General features: G+C 40.8%; 1 protein-coding gene across 1 annotated transcript in view; it reads right to left on the reverse strand.

Moving 5' to 3' along the window:
- Pappa2 (pappalysin 2) overlaps positions 1 to 18,263 on the reverse strand; it is a 238,200-nt gene that overhangs the window by 78,998 nt on the left and 140,939 nt on the right. The window contains exons 14-15 of the mRNA XM_021198056.1: positions 4,755 to 4,926; positions 1,069 to 1,246 (exon numbers count right to left, since the gene is read on the reverse strand). Of these exons, the coding sequence (XP_021053715.1) occupies positions 1,069 to 1,246; positions 4,755 to 4,926 (350 nt within the window). The remainder of the gene's footprint in view (positions 1 to 1,068; positions 1,247 to 4,754; positions 4,927 to 18,263) is intronic.

Below are 18,263 nucleotides of genomic sequence, written 5' to 3' on the forward strand. Positions count from 1 at the left end.
GTGTATCACTGTGGGTGTGGGCTTCAAAACCCTTGTCCTAGCTGCCTGGAAGCCACTATTCTGCTAGCAGCCTTCAGAGGAAGATGTAGAACTCTCAGCAACTCCTGCACTGTGCTTGCCTGAATGCTGCCATGTTCCTATCTTGATGATAATGGGCTGAACCTCTGAACCTGTAAGCCAGCATTAATTAAATGTTGTCCTTATAAGAGTAACCTTGATCATGGTGTCTGTTCATAGCATAAAACCCTAAGGCAGTGGGTGAACATATATAAATCCCAAACAGCAAACAACCCTAGCAAATCGATTCCGGTTATCTCCTATGAGACAGATCAGGAAATGGGATTTCCTGTCACTTACAAAAGCAGAGTCTGAGACTGAGATAGGTAGTGCGAATATAGAGTTCTGAACTTCAATACCACACCACATGATTCTCTGTGATTTGGTTTCTTCCTACACAAACCAGGGCAGCTGGCATTAGGATCACTAGCCTGCCAACCTACTACCGCACATCTCAGAGTAAGACTAAGGAATCTGCATGAGCAATGGCTCATTGTGTGACACAGGGACAGCTAAGAAGTGTAGCTAAGGAATGAGGTTTGGTGGTCAGTTAGAGCCTGGCCCAGGTCCTTTCCATCTCAAGTACCCACACAGCCAGGGATACATTGTGTAACTGTGTTCTCCTTATCTACAAACTGAAACAAAGCGCACCTACTGCAGAAAGTCTCTGGGTATTAAAACTTAATAACATGAACCTCAGTTGTAAATATCAGGACAATTATGCTACTTTTTTTTATTCTGAGAATGTATAGAAATAAAAAATGAAGACTAAGTTTCATTCATTATTAATGACTCCCTAATTCAGGACATCTCTATACACGATCAGGAACAAAGAATGATGATATCTGAGGAGATTTTGCATTGTTAGAGGAGAGATCAGAGAACAGCAAGTTTGAAGTGAGTGAATTAAGTTACATATGAGTAAGAAAAAAGTTCAAAGGTACCCACCCCATCCTAAGAGTGAGGGATGATGGGAGCTCACATTCAGTTCCCAGGGTGGCCAGACAGTACCTTGGAGCTTGGCTGGTGGGACACACGAGATGGAACATCTCTTCAGAAAGTCTGTACCCTCCAAGCAGGAGAAGTTTGCATAATTCACCAAGGAGGAGTCTGGGACACCACAGTCAAGACGCTTGCAGTTCACATCCTTGTCCCAGTGGCCAGAGGAACAAGTAAGGAGAATCTCTTTCTAGAATCAGAGAATTTACTTATGTCAAAGTCACATATAATGGCTATTGGAATCATTTCCTGGTTTTGACGGGGTCCTGGTGGTCATTTGTCCCTTTGTCCTTGCCTGTGACTCACTGGCCTGGTCCAGCTTCAGAGGGACACTATTGGAAAGAACCTGTTTGTACTAGGAATTCTAGGGCACTGTTCTCCCAAGCCATGTCTCAGTCTGTCCTTCCCTTGCTCTGAACAAACTATTTTCAAACTCTTTCCTACCTGGTCTGGGCCCAGGATCTCAAGCCTATTACTGGTGCTTGAATATCTGCTTTGGGATCTGGGGACAGACTGGAAAGGACAAGAGATAAGGGAGTCCTGGGTTCCTATTCTCCCTGTCTCTACTGAAGTGATGGCTACTGATTGACTCATCCCATGACTATCTATCTTCTATGCCCTGTTCTGCTTTTCCACCCCATAGGATCTGTGCTCCATGGAGCCAACCTTCCAGACTTAAGAGGGATAGCAGGACACCCCCCCCCCTCCATCACGCTGGGCTGTTGCACATCCCTAGGCACTTTCTTACACCCTGCCTAAATCTTTTTAAGAAGTCTGTTTATAAACTATCAAATTACCTACTTTGGAGCAAGGTGCCATGAATTCAACACTAGACTGGGTTAGATGTTGAGATCCTCTCTCAAAAGTCCAAAGTAAAATAAATAAGAAGTAAGACATAGCAAGAAGCATTGCATATATATTGAATTGCATAACTGATAAAATACATTCAGTACATTGTCTAACTTTCCTACTCAAAACAATCCTTTCCATTGGGGATGCAAACATTAAGACACATGGCTGTTGACTACATTGCTCACCATCATGCAAATGTTAGATTCCATCTATTTCTTATGGACATCCTTATTAATAAAAATACTGATAACACTACTAAAATAATTACTTCTGTCTAGAATGGTGAATGGTATCTAAGAGAGTTAATACACATAAGGTGCTGCTATCTATGGGATACAGGAATGAGTCTGGCCATGTTCCCAAACTTGCTATTTCAGTGGATAGGCCTACAGCCCATTGGCATTACATAAATGAGAAGACATACATGGAGTACCCAGAAGGACCTGGTCCTCCACTAAACGTGATGTCTTCTAGGGGCTAAATGTCTATGATAGAACAAAATCACTGAAACTGTGGCTAAGAAAACAATAGGAAAAAGGCAAGAAGACAAATAGAGAGTTGGCAGATAGTAACAATATATTTTAGACTAGACTAAAATGATCTTTATAGCCTTCTATAAAGATTGGAGACAGCAACATAAAGAACACAAATTAGAAATAAGAGAACTCAAAAACATTCTAGAAGAAAGCAATAGTCCTAAAAAAAGTCAAAGCCTATGATATGGTATTGTATGAGAATGGAGGGCAGCACCCAAGGATGCTGTAAGAGGAACGTCCACCCTCAGGCAGAAGGAACTCAACACAGGCCCTGGACTTGAAAGATCATCAAGACTTTTGTGCAGCTCAGGGGAGGTGAGAGAAGAAGGCATCCAGCCAGGTATGAAATGAGCAGGCACTTAGTGACTGCGAAAGTTATGGCTCATTTGGGGAAAAACAAGTATCTGGCAATGGAGCTAAAGATCAAAGATGGGCAGAAGAGTTTCTGTGGTAAAACTACAATCTTCCCATCAGGAGACCACACTGGTACCTCAGCCAAGGGTCCAATGACTGCTGAAGCACCTCTCACCTCTGACGCTACATGTTGGCTCAGTGTTTTCCTTTGCTTCCCAGTGTGTCCCTGTTGCCAGCCAGAAGGATTCAAGTCAAAGCCACACACATTTTTCTATTTAGCTTCAGTTCTCATGTCAACAGAAAGCAAATATCCCCACTGTCTTGTGATCATGAGCCGGGATTGTACAATTTCCTGTATGGGGCCGGCGTCAGGTGACAGTGACTGATCAGCTGGAGGACGCCATTGCTTCCTCCTTCAAGAGTTTGACAAATATGGGCCCCCATCTTTCTCCCAACCAGGTTCCTCTTATACTTAGCACAGTGGGGAGGCCTGGTTCAAACTGCAGCAAACCACTAATCGTTAAAAGACTGTCTAAACTCCATGTGTGATGCCTGGCCTTTGCTTGTGACTTTTTGGGGGCATTGCCTATGTTTTCTTCTTTTTTAATGTTCAACTTTAATGCATGACAAACACAGCCTTTCTCCTCTGATCTTAACATACCATACACGTGTATTTAATCCGTAACTTGTTGAATTATTTCTACTTTGTTTTCAGCCTGATGTACCTTTGCCTTGGTTAAGACCAGGTGATAGAAGATCTTTCTAGATCAAGAATTTGCTGTCTTGAGCTTCATTAAAACTGTTTTTGACTAGGTGATTTCACAAAACCTTCTAAACTTCACCATCTTTAAATTCTGACTAAACCTAAGCAAATGAAATTCCTCCACAGGTCCACAAACTCTTAAGAAATCAATTGGAACAAAACTGAAACATTTCCATTTCTCAAGCCATGACCAGCAATTGTGTATCTGTTCTCCTCCCATGACCATGACCATTTCAGGCTCTTTCCTCAAGCATAATTGGAATTTACCTAGCATATATGTCCACTGTCTCATAATGTGACCCTGCTTTCCAATGGTTTGTTTGTGTTGGAAACTCCCCCCTTTGAGTGCTTCAGCTTTTTCAAGGGGAGATGGGGAATCAAGCCTTTAATTAGGCTTAACTGTTCTTAATATAAGAATCTTACTAAAAAGGGCACCAATGCCCATCATTCTACTAGAAGCTTTTAAATAATGTTCATCACCCATTGCAATAACACAAGTTCAATATTTCTCTTTGGAATATGTACAAATGTAAAAACAACTTAAAGAGATTGTTTTATTTTGTTTGTTCTTATGGTTATACACCTCAAAGATAATGGAGACAAACATTTTGCCTAGTTCTGCCTCTTGAATCATGTGCTTCACTAGTGTATTTTACTACATTGGCCCACCCCCAAATCCTGAAAATGGTGTAGTTAAAATTCGGGATGAGATATGTAAAAATGGAGAAAACTTATTACCACGATACAACCCCTGGTTTAGTTATGGATTTAATGTTTTGGGGTACTATTTAGTTACATTTCTCCCACAGTCTTGAAAGTAGATTAGGAGAGCACAAGGCTTACAGTGAACCTCAGGGAAGTTGAGAGTAATCTAATTTGCTGTGACTTATGACCAAGTCTACTTTGAGACATTCACATCTATGAAAAAAAAACATGTTGAGGGAACATTGAATAAGAACTCATATCTACTGCCCATATAGTGAGTGAACTAACACCCAAGGGAGTCAGAGTTCCACATGATCGAACACCTTAGACCTCTGAACCACCATACTTCCTATTGCTCTCACAGAGATCATGGTTTTTATTCTCAAAATTTAAGAACACATGCCCTTCCCACTCTAGACAGAGAGAAGAGGATAGATAGATTCCTGCCTCAGGAACTCCCTCCTTCTTGTCATCTGCTTCCAACTTACCTGCATGTTCCTGAGGTACTGCCCACTGTTGGTCTGAAGGACATACCCCCTTTGACAAGTGATAGTGCACTCCATGTGACCTGGGCTACTCGAGGTACAATTCACTATGTCTGTATGATCGAGTAGCAGTGGCACACATCTTCCCTGTTCTCCACAAGGTCGTTGGGCACAGCTGAGGATGACAGAAACAGAAGCATCTTAGGATAAGCTAAAACAGCGGCAATACACATCTTTGAAAAGTACACCTAAATTTTAGAAAGATTTTTCTACATAGCCTAAATAAAATTCATCATTTTGTTCCGTCTCACTGAGAACTATGAGGCATGATAAAATTAAACCGTGACAGCTGACTTTCTGTGGCCTTCCAGGAATGTCAATGATGATCGGATGAGGTAAAAATGAGTTCTTGGTGTTCCAGACAATCTCTGAAAGCAATAGGCCAAGGAATGATGCGTGAAACATTAAGCAACAATATTTCTATGTCCCAAGCAATGGGAAAAGATTCAAGACTAATCTCCAGGAGAGAACCTGGAGATCCCTGATTTCATCAGGCATTGGCCTTTTAGATGACTGATCACGACGAAGTCCCAGGTGCCTATGAAGAGATTGAGTATCAGAGCTCATAGACTGATTGACATGGAAACATTCCAATTACTGGTACATAGCACCAAAGAGTAGCACAAGCTAAGGAAACCTGACAGTGTGAATTGGGTCCCCATCACATGCTTGACATTGTGCCTGAGACTCCCAGAGATATCTCCCTAGCAGAGAATTGCTTCTTGGAGCAGTAAGACCAGGCATATGTAGCCCAAGAGATACACAGACTCTCCAAGGTTCAAGGAGATTCAGCCTGGACTATAACAGCAGCAGCAATGCTACAGAGACCAAGGTAAGAAGAATGTAGCTCCACTGCAGTGGAAACACAGAGTTTAACTAAAGCATTAAAATCAGACTTCAGTCCCGGCTTCACCATTTAATACTTGCACCACATAGAGAGAGTTATTCACACCCTAATGTGTCAGATCCTTCCTTCAGTGGAGAAGATTCATAGGGTACACATCTTACAAGATGGAGACTGTTCCAAGGTTAGCCCCTTTGCTGTCCTGCTGACAAAGGTCCAACCCTATCTCAGAGTGTTTCCCATTAGGCTCCTTTCCTTTTTATTTCTCTCACTTTCACACTTTTCTTGAGTTTAATGAGATTTCTAAAAGGCCTTCCTTCTCCAAGAAGTAACCCTTCCACACTTACTTTCTTCCTGCAAATCTCTTAGTAGAAGTATGAAAAGTAAGTTCTTTCTAATAATCAATTTACTTGATTTTATTATATATGCATTTTCTTGTTCTTAAATCACTTAATTCATTTACTCATCCATTTACCCACAAGGCAATGATCATTTGACTGTATCCTTAATCTCACAGCTGGAGTATGAATCTCGTGAAGAGAAATACTTCTTGTCCTATTTTAAATCACCATTTACTTGGCTATAGTAGATACAGTAAAAGCTTGGTTAATTAAATGTATTCCTATTTTAGATAGCAAAGCTAGTACATGTTATTAAAATGGAAAATGTGTTAAATAACATGAAAGATAATTATCCAACAATAATTCAACTATTCTTCCCCAATCATTCATTCATTACTAAACATAAAGTGTTACAGGCCCAGAGTCTTTACCATAACTGATACCATGTTAGATGAACCATCTGATCAGCATATAGATCCCAATACCTTCTAAAATAGGAACAAAGACCTAATCCATTAAAGACCTAGTTTATAGTGCCAGGATCCAGAAACATCCCTAGTTGTACTAACCTTACTCTTTGGCTTCTGTAGTTTTGCTTCCCACTAAGTGTTCTAGATAACAAAAGTGTCAACCAGGGTGTGATTTTTTGTGCATAAAAGTGAGACAATGGTGAGGCCCAGCATTGCATGATTTGGGCAAATTCTCCATGCAGCAGGGAATACACATCTTCTATTTGATGTTAACAGTATCCATTTGTATGGGTTATCACACAATAAAAGGATATATTCTTTGTAAGATATTGGACTAGCATTGGTGGTATGATTGGTGGTATAACAAAGACTGTGCCCTTAAGAAACTCACTCTAGTGAGAGAGACTAATATAATAACATATTTTCTTACCCTTGCTCTCCTTGCCAGTGATGAGAATCACTAGAGAACATAGCTTTCAGTCATCATCAATGATGTACTCTGCTTGTCCTTGGTTTCTATAAGTTGTCAATGACTTTATCAGACAATTGAAGAACAGTATAAGAAAGTAGAAAATAAAATGTCATCAAATATGCACATAGGTGCTACCCTAATTGAAAGTTGGTTTAAAAAGCAGTAGCCCCTATAGAGGTAGAATTGATCTGATTGTGATAAATGGCTACCCCTGATGCATGGGTTACATACTATTCTAGTGACTTTCTCATTTCTTCTATGCATGCCTGAGAGGTAGAGGGTGGAAGAAGTAAAGATACATGATGTGAAATGATCTTTTTTTTTTGTCTTATACCATAGCTATTCCCTATGATAATATCACATCCATGCATCTCAATGAAAGAAGGAGGAAAGTAAGCTGAGGAAAGGGGATTGTTAATGAATAAGTGTGAACTCCCAAAATCCAGTGCTGACCAGAGGGTATGCAATATAAGGAAGGAGGCTGTCTCTGAGTGATATTTAACATCTGGATAAGGGAGTCAAAACATGACTGTCTTTGGGATGAGATCAGAATACGTCCTTCACAACGCCAAAGAACTACAAATCCGTAAGTGCTACATTTTATTCATCATCAAACCACTGGATCTCCTTTAGCATATTGAGCAGGAAGGGGTAGACAAGGGTCATTAACTCTCTGATTCGTGTCAAGTGATTACCAAGGAGCATGTATGAAAGATCACATGCTATTTATGGTGGTTTGATCTGATGAATCCACATCATGATGAAGACCAAGCAAATGCTGAGACAGGATGAAAAGTGAGCACTGTGCAGGAGCCTACTTTCATCGATATGGCTAGGACCACATTAGTTGCTAGTATTATGAGCATCTATCTAGCATCAGGAGTGTATCCAGCATTGGCAGCAGGATAGAACTCAAGACAAGAAGTGCACAAAAGGGAAAAATGTTATGAAGTAAGACCATGAACAGAGACAGACAGACAGACAGAGACAGACAGAGATAGACACAGACAAAGACAGACACAGACAGAGAAAATGAAAACCCAAACCTGTTTATAAAGTGAGAAATGGTTTTTGCGGCAGCTGCTGCAAATTCTTTCACTAGCTTATATTTCCATTTACTTCCTTTTAAAGGAATTTGTTTTATGAGGACGGTGTTTGTCAGGTCGTTAGCTTCTGATGGCATCTGGTACCAATTGTGGACTTCTCTCCTTGTACCCCAGTCCCAAACCCTCTTTGGTGTTTCTCTTCCACTACAAACATTGCCTCCTGAGTGAGTTTGTTGTGTTCTATATTTCTCTCACCTTGTCACCCTCTCCTCTCTCCCAGTGCGACCCAGTCTGAGCAGCAGGAAGAAAATGCTAATAACATGAAGAGTTCCTCTTAGACATTCTCCAAAGTTCTCTTCTGTTCATCTCTGGAGAAGGTTAATGAAGGTGGCAAAAGGGATGCTTTGCAATGTAGAGTGGGAGGGGGAAGAGAAGCTATTTATCTTGGTTTGGCATACAAGGAAACTAAAGCTGTTTGGAGACTGGCTCGAGGCCACACTTGGAGTCAGAGGAAAATCTTCATCTCCCAAGCCTCCCTCCTAGGCCAGCTTAGACCACTAGGCCCAGGGATGAGGCCGATTTCCTGCTGTTTTCTGCCCAAGTCAGGAATGAGCAGCACTGGCTGCCTGAACCAAAGAGTTCCTTACCAGAAAGGGATGCATAGAATATTTATTAGTTCATTTGAGGATTGAACGGTATTCTTTCAAATGGTGGCAAATCGAGCAGGCAGTGTTTGTCCAGGTGCTGTCTGTGAAACAGCCTAAGTGTGCTCCCCTTGGTAATGTCTTTCTCTCCCCCCTACATTGTGTCTCGACCTCATCACAATGTCTTTTCAGGCAGGGGTCTGACGAGATCAGTCAAAGGTGACTCACAGAGTTATAGTCAAAGGATTACATTTTTCATGACTGAATTTCAAGTCACTGGGTTCTTAGAAAACACAGCATGGACACTGCCATCCATCATTCTGCTTTATTATTTCGTCTATTTCATGAGAAGCCTCTATCGTCTTTCTCTTGCTTCTCATTCCAAAACTCATTATGTCAAAGGGATTTACATTGAAGTACTGAATTCAGGAATCCCTACTAACAAACCAGTTCAACTCCAGGCTATCCTGTTCTCCTATGGAATTGACTACAAAGCCCTCCATACTCAATCCTAACAATCTCCTACTCTATGGTTCCTCCTCAGGTGACTGGATATGCAAATGATGTCCAGAGGTGAGAAACCCCTCCTACCATGATTAAATTAAAGATTGGTCTCCCACTCTGAGGTAGATTCTCAATTAGAGCTGTGCCACAGACTCATTTAAATACCTTTTAATACATGTATATTTTTAGCCCTTATCACCAAGGGGATTTTTATTCTACCAGTGGTATGATGCAAGAGTTTGTAATACTTTTAAGTTTCAAACAGTTATTGTTTTGATTTCTGAGTCTAGGGCTCACTTTGTTGCCCACACTGGACTTGGCTTACCATCCTTATGCTTGTTCCTCCTGCCCCTTCATCTCCATGCTGGCATTACAAGCCACCAGGAGTACCTGGTTTCAAAGATTTTTTACTACTCACCAAGAGTGAATCCTGTCCATCTAAAAGTCTAAATACTTATAGCCTGGCAGAAATATCAATGCACTCTAGAGTCCAGGACTATATAGAAAAAAAAACTGACCCCCAAAGGAGAAATCGATTCCACTGCTGAATCACTCTGTTTTACTGTATTAAACACAAATTATCACAGAGAAGACACAAGGTAGGCCAAAAGCATAAAGTATTCTCCAGTTCTGACAAAAAAATATTTAAATACATTTGAAGAGGGAAAATAAATCATGCGTTGCTCATGAATTCATGGCTCCTTCAGAGACCGTTTTATCATTACACTGATTTGACCTTCAGGAATGAATAAGATATGCAAGGGCTAAATAAATGTCCTGGAAAGTTATTCCTAAGGTTTTATAGCCAGAACACAAGGAACTGGAGCAGTGTGAAAGCCTGGGGCACTGGGGGATGAGGGGGAGGTCATGATTTCTCCTGCCCTGAGAAGAACACTTGGTATGCCTGGATCGCTTCCATTCCGACCAGCAGACTTAGAGAAGTCTGTGCTGAAAGGAGCCAAGCTCTGTTCGACAGCTTTAGAAAGAAGCTCGTCCAGTGGCGAGTGACAAACAGGTTGAGGTTGAGACCTGATGACAGACAGACAGCATTCTCTGCAGGTAGAGTAGCCAGACCCACTGACAAGCTTGCCATGAGGATGACAAAGCACACACCTCTTGGTAATATTTTCATTCTTAAGGGATTTCATTCTGCAGGAATGTTTTGCTAGTTTCCAGGTCAGGTCCACATTGGGAAACCCAGGTAGATCCTGATACACAGGGAACTTGTGGCTATTCTACCTACAGTTGGCAAAGAGTAGTGGTCTGATGTCCTATGAAAATTCTGGCTCACCTTGGAAAAGTCGATGAGAATCAATTCTGAAACCCTGGTTCCCTCATATTGGATTAAGGAAAGTTTGTGTGCTAACTGTGGGAAGACATATAGCAATTACTGTAGAAGACCTAGGCTTTGCTAAAACTGAAATAAATAGATCTGAATCAACCCAAAGTCGTCCCTGTAGAGACAGAGAAACTAAACTCAGAATAAATGGGATGATATTCCAGAACTTTCTGCAGATCTAGTGCCATAATAGAAGAACAAAGAATAACTTAATTAATATTTATCCAAACTCAAAATCAGGGTAAGCCCAGCTCAAGAATTTTCCTAAAGTTATATCCTACCCTCACTGGGGTACCCAGAAGGGTGAGACCACGATTCTTCTCTTTTCCTGGAACAATATTGGGAGAAACTGTCTGGCATCTGTATCATTCTCTTGAAGAAAGAGTCTCAAGTGGTACAGAAAGCAGTAGACCTTGTTGTCTAGGCTCTGAGCTTAGTTTGCCCTTCTGATATCTGTGACCTTGGAGAAGTCTCCTAACCATTCTGGCTTTCTGTCTGCCCATTTGTAAAATAACAGGGTTGAAGTAGGTTCTACCAAAGGCCCTGCCAGCTTTAGCATGGTATTTAATTTCACAGATGAGGTGATGGTGGTATTGGGGTGGGAGTGCAGAAAACTCTGGAACAGACAGGATGTGGTAGGGAATGCAAGAAAGAATTTGTCATAATCTTTCATGCCCAGAAGAAATCTTGTGCTTAAGTCCCACTTTTTAAGCTCTTTTGTTAAATAAGTGATCACAATGGCTATATCCAAGAAGTGTGGCTATGGACTAAACAGCAATCCCGGGGCGCTCCGTAGAGGGGCTTGTTTAAAGTTAAACAGTAAAAGATGATCAGATGTCGCCACTCTGCTTTATTGATTCTTATTGAAACAAGAAGGTGTGAGCTAAGAAGGAATGTATGCATGAGATTTGACAGTCAACAGGAGTAAGATGCATGGAAAAGTTTGGTGGCGACAGAGTCTGCATTATTCTTCCCACTACCATCAGCAAAACCAAACAGCAGCCATCCTTAGACAGTGCGTGGGTGCCCACCTGTGTCCTCCTCACTGTGTCCTCTGACTTCATTTGGTTTTCAAGGATAGAAACTGGATGAAAGGCAGAACACATTTCTAGCAACAAACTACTAACAGCAAACCACTGCTTCTGCTTTGAAGTGATTTTATGACAGGATCTGGAAAAGGGAAACTGATTCAAATTCTTGGCCCCTGAAGAGTCTCATTTGATAGAAATCTTGGTAGTTGTTCTAATTATTTTCTCGTATGACAGAAAAATGACCAATTCATGAGCCCAGTAGACTTCTCCGATTCCTGCACTCTGAGAAAGTGAAGTTTGTCTGTGGTCCTGTGTTAAAGTCTCCTCACTCACTTCGGCTCTCCATCTTAGTCCACTAATCCTGCCAGGCCGAGTCATTGCTTCCTAGAATGTGACCTATTTGTAAGATTAGAAGTAGACTCCGGTGGCCCCAGCACTTGGTAATTCATTTTATTCACTTCTAATTCTGGGCACAGATTTTACCATGTCTGGCCGTAACACCAAAAGTCCCATCCAAATGCCCCTGTCCTTCTAAAAAGAAACAGATTTGCATCAAACAGCCAAAGAGCTCCCTTTCGAAAGCCCTGTCTTACCAAGTTCCAAACTCCATGATTTTTATGTAGATTATAAAATATGTAGAATACCAAAGAAAGAATAAAATAATCTAATTACTGACTAACATACAGAGAGTGATTCCCAGCACCTGCCCAGAGAAGTAGAATTACCCATCTAAAGTAACCACAGGATTTCTAACTGCATCCCCTAACAATTTCAAAAGACTGCAACTCTCTCTACATGGGGCATTTTCTAATGGGGAATGATTTACTGGAGTTCTGCAAGTGATTGCTTTCTTGATGCCTTCTCTGCCCACAATTCACCCTTGGACAGCAATTAAACTACTATCTTAGGAGTGACAGTCATCCAGTCACATGCAAAGGCTGTGCCTTGGGAATTGGGACATGTATGAAACTAAGTGACAGACAGCTACTGACCATGTCACTACTAGTCAGGAAGCTACAGGGCAAGAAGACACAGCAGCTTAGCTTGGCTGTGACCCTTCTATAAGCTATGGGCAAATGGAGGCCTACTGCCTTGAATGGCTCATCAATTCACAAGAAGTAGGGCACAAAACCCATGCTGAGCCCTGCAGGACTCTTATTTGGTAACTTCCACACTTTCTAAAGATTCTGCAACAGAAGTTTCCTATGTAACCCCAGACCTTGTTACTCTTTTATTGATACCATGTTTGTATTATTAATTACTGTGGATATTTTTTCCTTTTAGAACTATCAAGTTTGATGACAGTAACAACTCACTTGCTTGTTTGTTGAGGAAAGACAGAATGGGCTGTCCAGAAATCAAGCTAGATGGTGTACGTGACAGTCTACACATAGGACTTGCTGCCACTTCAACATTCAGACTTCCTATACCTCTGTGGCTATGCTGAGCAAAATACACAGAGGGTCGAAGGATCGCTCTAAGCAGAGCTTATGCACAATTGTGTCACCATTGTCTGTCTGGTTGGCAGGCTGGAAAGTCTACACAACTCTGGAAATACAGCCTTGTGTTTATTCTCTGCACTTTCTCCACAGCTGCCATGAAAATAGAGCAAACTAACAGCTCTAGTGCTGAGTCAAGTGCTGAGGCACTGGTGACATTTTCAGTTCATTGTCTTTCATCTTTCAGCATAATGTATAAACGCCTACACTAGATGATGTCTCCGCAGGGATCTGATTTTTACATTGCAAAGGTCCATAGGAAATGAACGTTGTATAAGACATGCTTATATCTGATAAACAGCTATTTTCCATTTTAAAGAGAACTTTGTGGATTGCCAAGACTTCATGAAAATAACTTTTAATGGCAGACCCTCAGACAGCACGATAACCTGTTTCAGAGAGGGTTTCAAAGGCAACATTTTAAAATTGGGCTATTCTTGGTGTTCTACTCCAGGCCTTCATCTCTCTTTCCTCTGAGATACTTGCTAATTAGATCCTAGCTTTCCATTGAAAGTTGGCACCTAAATTATCCTTATAACATACCCCACCAAGAATAACCTCCTATATAGTTTTAATTTTAATTGTAATAAAAGCTATTCTAAAATAGTCTTATCTACATGCTAAAACGCTCCCTGATGAGAGCCACGAGCACTCATGGTCTTTTACTTTTCTTCCACAGTTTCATTAGAAACGACTCATTAGAAATAGCTCGCTGTGGCTCCCAGGGCAGACCGTTGTCCACGCAGCCATTTCTCATTGTCCAGGGGACTCAGAATTTTCTCTAGTGGATTCTCATCCTTCCCTCTTATTTTATGAGCAGATCATTCTGGGAAAAGAAAGTTGGGCAAGAAATCTCGGGAACAATTGAGCGGATATAATTCTTTCCTTGCTCAAAAGAAAACTGGGCAGAAACAAAAACAAATTCAATGTTAATTTGCTAAACTGCTTTGGGGAAGAAGATAATCAAATGAGTAGAAATGCAATACATATTTCATTTCTATAGTGCTTTTCCCAGCAGTAAAGGAGATCATTTCCCATCACCCTGGAGCACAAAAAGGGAAGCCTCCGCTAAAGCTAAAAAATGAAGAGCCAAGGAGTAAGCAAACAATTTAGCTCCATCCCCCAAGCAAAGGCCAAATCAGGGAGCCCTCTATGCCCTGCAGCTATCCACACGGAGGGAATCTGCAGTTTCTGTAGAGATGAGCAGAGAAATGGCACGCACAGTGAAGTACTGGGATCTGATCTAGGCTGAGAAGAAAGGGCAAAGGCTGGCATTTCCAATCTCAGCTTCAAATAATTGAAAGGCTCTTCTAGGAACTCAGAGAGAGTAGCAGCACATGTTCCGGGGAGCCAGGAAGCATGAAGCAGAATGATAAATGAAAGGGATAGGATGATCCTGGTAAGACCAAAAGCTGATTACAGCAGGAACAAACTGTGAAGATACTGAGCTCAGCTTTGGCTGTCCAGATGGATTAGGACTTGGATGCCCTATGACTCAGTCCCTGTTCTACCAGTAACCTACTACATAGCCAAGAAGAACTATTTCTACACCCGAGTCCCTACATCACCGTAGTAGAAAACACAGCCGCTTCCTCTAAAAGTTCTCTGTGAATTATTGCTACAACAAGGTGTCTTCAGGAAGGCTACTTTCCTTTTTCTGTGTCTTTTTTTCTTCCCACATGTCTATGGTGCATTTATCATGAAAAGGGGACAAGGACACGTGGATAATCTTTGTGTGACTTGCATTATTGTGATCAGTGGGTCTATCTTCTGTGTCATATCACAGAGAAGCCACCGAAAAGAAAGGGATCTCAGGAGGCTGGGAAACTGGGGAGCGAAGCCATGACAGTGGTAACTATGTTTTCCAGAGTTCCTGGAATAGAACTCTGTGTTATTTGATGGTAGTGGCTGTTGCTTTATCTCCTTGATTATTTATCTTACAGACCCTACCTCAAAGGATTAACAACCCAAAGGCACAGGACCATACAAAGGTACTGAATGGGAATTCATGTGATATACATGTACAGAAACTAGTAAGCTTCAAGTTGGCTCCCAAGGCAAAAGAGGGGGCAAATCAAATACATACGATTCCTTCATTAGTCATTCTTTAAAGTTATCGAATTCTCAGGAGACTACAGAATGTTCATTCCTGAATGGGATTTGCATATCCAGCCTCCTTCTCCCAAAACTAAGAGATCATTTCAGAAGAAGGCATGGAAAGAATGTAAGAACCACATGTGGTAGATGACTATAAGCAAACAGTATCTTCTAGATACACATATGATACACAATTGTGATAGCACACACAAGGAATATATATCTATATCTATATCTTTATCTATATCTATACCTATATCTATCTATCTATAGATATATATGCCTAATAAAGATGAAATCTCAGCATGGAGATGGGAGCTGATCACAAGTCACAAGGAACTATTATCAAGGAACTATTATCAATTGTTAGCTGCTGGGAGAGGGAGAGACAGGTTTCTCTAAGAGTATAGTCTCCAGTAAGCTGACTACACTCTAGTACGAAGAACACACTCCACACACATATCAAAAATTTGTAGGCAGCACAAATTGGTTTTGGTGGGGTTCAAAACAAAAGGACACCAAGTTGGGTGGGTGGGAAAGGGGCCGTGGATCTGAAAAGTGTTGAAGGCAGGGAGTGAATAGGACCAAAATACATGTGAAATCCCCCCCCCCCAAAAAAAAAACAATGAAATTGTTTTTGAGAAATCTGATTCTCTTTGTTACATAAGCACATTTAGGAAAGCATGGCAGGGTAATGAATTATATACATGTATGTGAGCATTTTCATGGTAAGTATACAATATTTGGATGTTTGACTTTAACTAATATAATACAAACATATTGTGACCTTGAGACAGAATCACATAAGTATATAATGTGTATATTATTTCTTTGACTTAAATGTTCTGTATAAGCCTAATTTGCTTTAATTAAAAAAGTACTAATTTATAATGAGAAAGAAGATTCAGAGAAGCAAAATAGAGAGGTATCAGTGTTTGCAGCAATGCTTACTGCTGATCAAAAGCTAATACATATGCTAACAAAAGTGAACATATGCATGGCCACAGGATCCAGAAGTTTCCCACCTTTGTAACTACACAAAGGAATTAAAGACTTACAAAAAAGATCACACAAAAGCATTTAATGGGCATTTATAGTAGCTTCCTTCATAATTGCCAAAAGCTGGAAGCAAATAAGATGTCTTTCAACAGGTGAATGGAGAAAGAAACTTATGGTGGATACATACTCAAACAACAAACTATTACCCAGCAAGAAGACAAAATGAGCCGCTAAGACATGGGAAGATATGGAGAAAGCTTAAATGTGTAAAGAAAAGAAGCCAAAAGGAAGAGACCACAAACAATAATCCAGAAAAGAAAGGCAAATTAATGTCAGACATAGATCAGTTATCAGTGTGGGAGAGAGATGGTCACAGGCAGGGTGCTGAAAAGATAGAGAACACTTGGAAAATAAAAATGTTCTCTGTTACACTGTGGGCATGGATTTGTCACAACAACTTTGTCTAGACCAATGGAAGAAGGACATCTGGGGAGATGAGCTGGGGAGATGGCTGGGTGGGTAGGGATACTTGCTATGCAAATAGGGGGACCTGAGCTCAGATCTCACAGCCAAGTACTGGTAATCCCAGGGTTGAGCAGGACAGAGACCTGAGGGTAACAGGGGTTTGCTGACCACTGGTCTGGCTCCAGATTCCGTGAGAGATCCCAGATTAAAGTGGAGAGGACATCCAATTCCTTTCTGTGGCCTTCAGGCCTGCCCACAGGCTTATGTAACTGCCTACATCCATTCACATATACTACACACAGAGAGAGACACTGTACTCACACACATAGACCCCCATACACATACACAAGCACACATAATCAATTAATTGAAATTTTAAAAAGAATAAATCCCAGTGTAAACTACAGCATCTGGAGGATAATCTGTGGCCATGTGGGGGTCATCAGATGTAACAAGTAGACTATTCTGATGATAGCTGTGGAGAACAGGGAATGGAACGCCTGGGGGTGCAGCTAGTGACGTACTGGAAATCTTTGTACATGCCTTTCAACTTGGTTATGAACCAAAAGTTAATACAAAATAATATCCTTTAATATTAACAATGCTTTTCTGGAAAGCACAATTATTTAAACAGTTAAATCATTTTAAAAATTAGTTTTATAGTTCAATGCACATTACATTAACCTTTTCTGAAAGATTCCTTTGCAAAAATGTGGAACACTCTAATCCATCATTATGAACAGCATCAAAACAGAGATATAATTTAAACAACAACCCAAACCATTTTTATGTTTAGATTTTTATATAGCTTCATTATTTGGGGGGGGGGACAAAAAGCAAATCAAATGCTTGATATCATTGATTCCATTTCATTTTGATGAATACATCAATTCTCCCATTCAAGCCACACAGACGGTGGCTCTGGAGCAGGTAAAGAGATACAGAGAAATGAGCTTGTAAATAAATTCTGGACAGGGGCCGTTTATAAATTAGATCAGCTACTGTCAGACAGTGGAAAGACCATACCATTGAGTGGGATGCTAAGGCAGTCCACCTACCTCCCAGCAACTTGGGAATTTGTATGGCAGGGACTTCCTGTTCAAGCCACTACTCTTCCAAAACTGCTTGCTTTTTTTCCTTCCTGCATTCTAACTCCTTACACAGCCTTTTGGCCTAAATAGTCCAACAGGCTGAAACCACATGGCTGTCACATGTTCCACACCTACATACTTATAATTCTAGCATCTATGAGCACATCTGCTTAGCCCAGGTTAATACCATATAGTAGGCGGTGATCCTGCTTTCTGGATTTATGCTCTTGTGTAGGCTTCTCAGCATGAGTATTGTTGGGACTAGTAATTTTCTTCTAACCACCTGACACAGTGATTCCCAATCTGTGGTTCACAAACTCTTTGGAATTTGAATGATTCTTTCACAGTGGTCACATATCAGATATCCTGCACATCAGATATTTACATTATGATTCATAACAATAGCAAAATTACAGTTGTGAAGTAACAATTAAATAATCTTATGGTTGGGGTCACCACAAGAAGAGGAAGTGTATTAAAGAGTTACAGCATTAGGAAGGTAGAGAACCACTGGTCTAACAAGATACCACTTCTGTTATTAAAGATGCAATGGTTATGCTCTCTCTCTCTCTCTCTCTCTCTCTCTCTCTCTCTCTCTCTCTCTCTCTCT

The sequence above is a fragment of the Mus pahari genome, chromosome 5 (genome assembly GCF_900095145.1).
Source record: "Mus pahari chromosome 5, PAHARI_EIJ_v1.1, whole genome shotgun sequence".
NCBI classification, from domain to species: domain Eukaryota; kingdom Metazoa; phylum Chordata; class Mammalia; order Rodentia; family Muridae; genus Mus; species Mus pahari.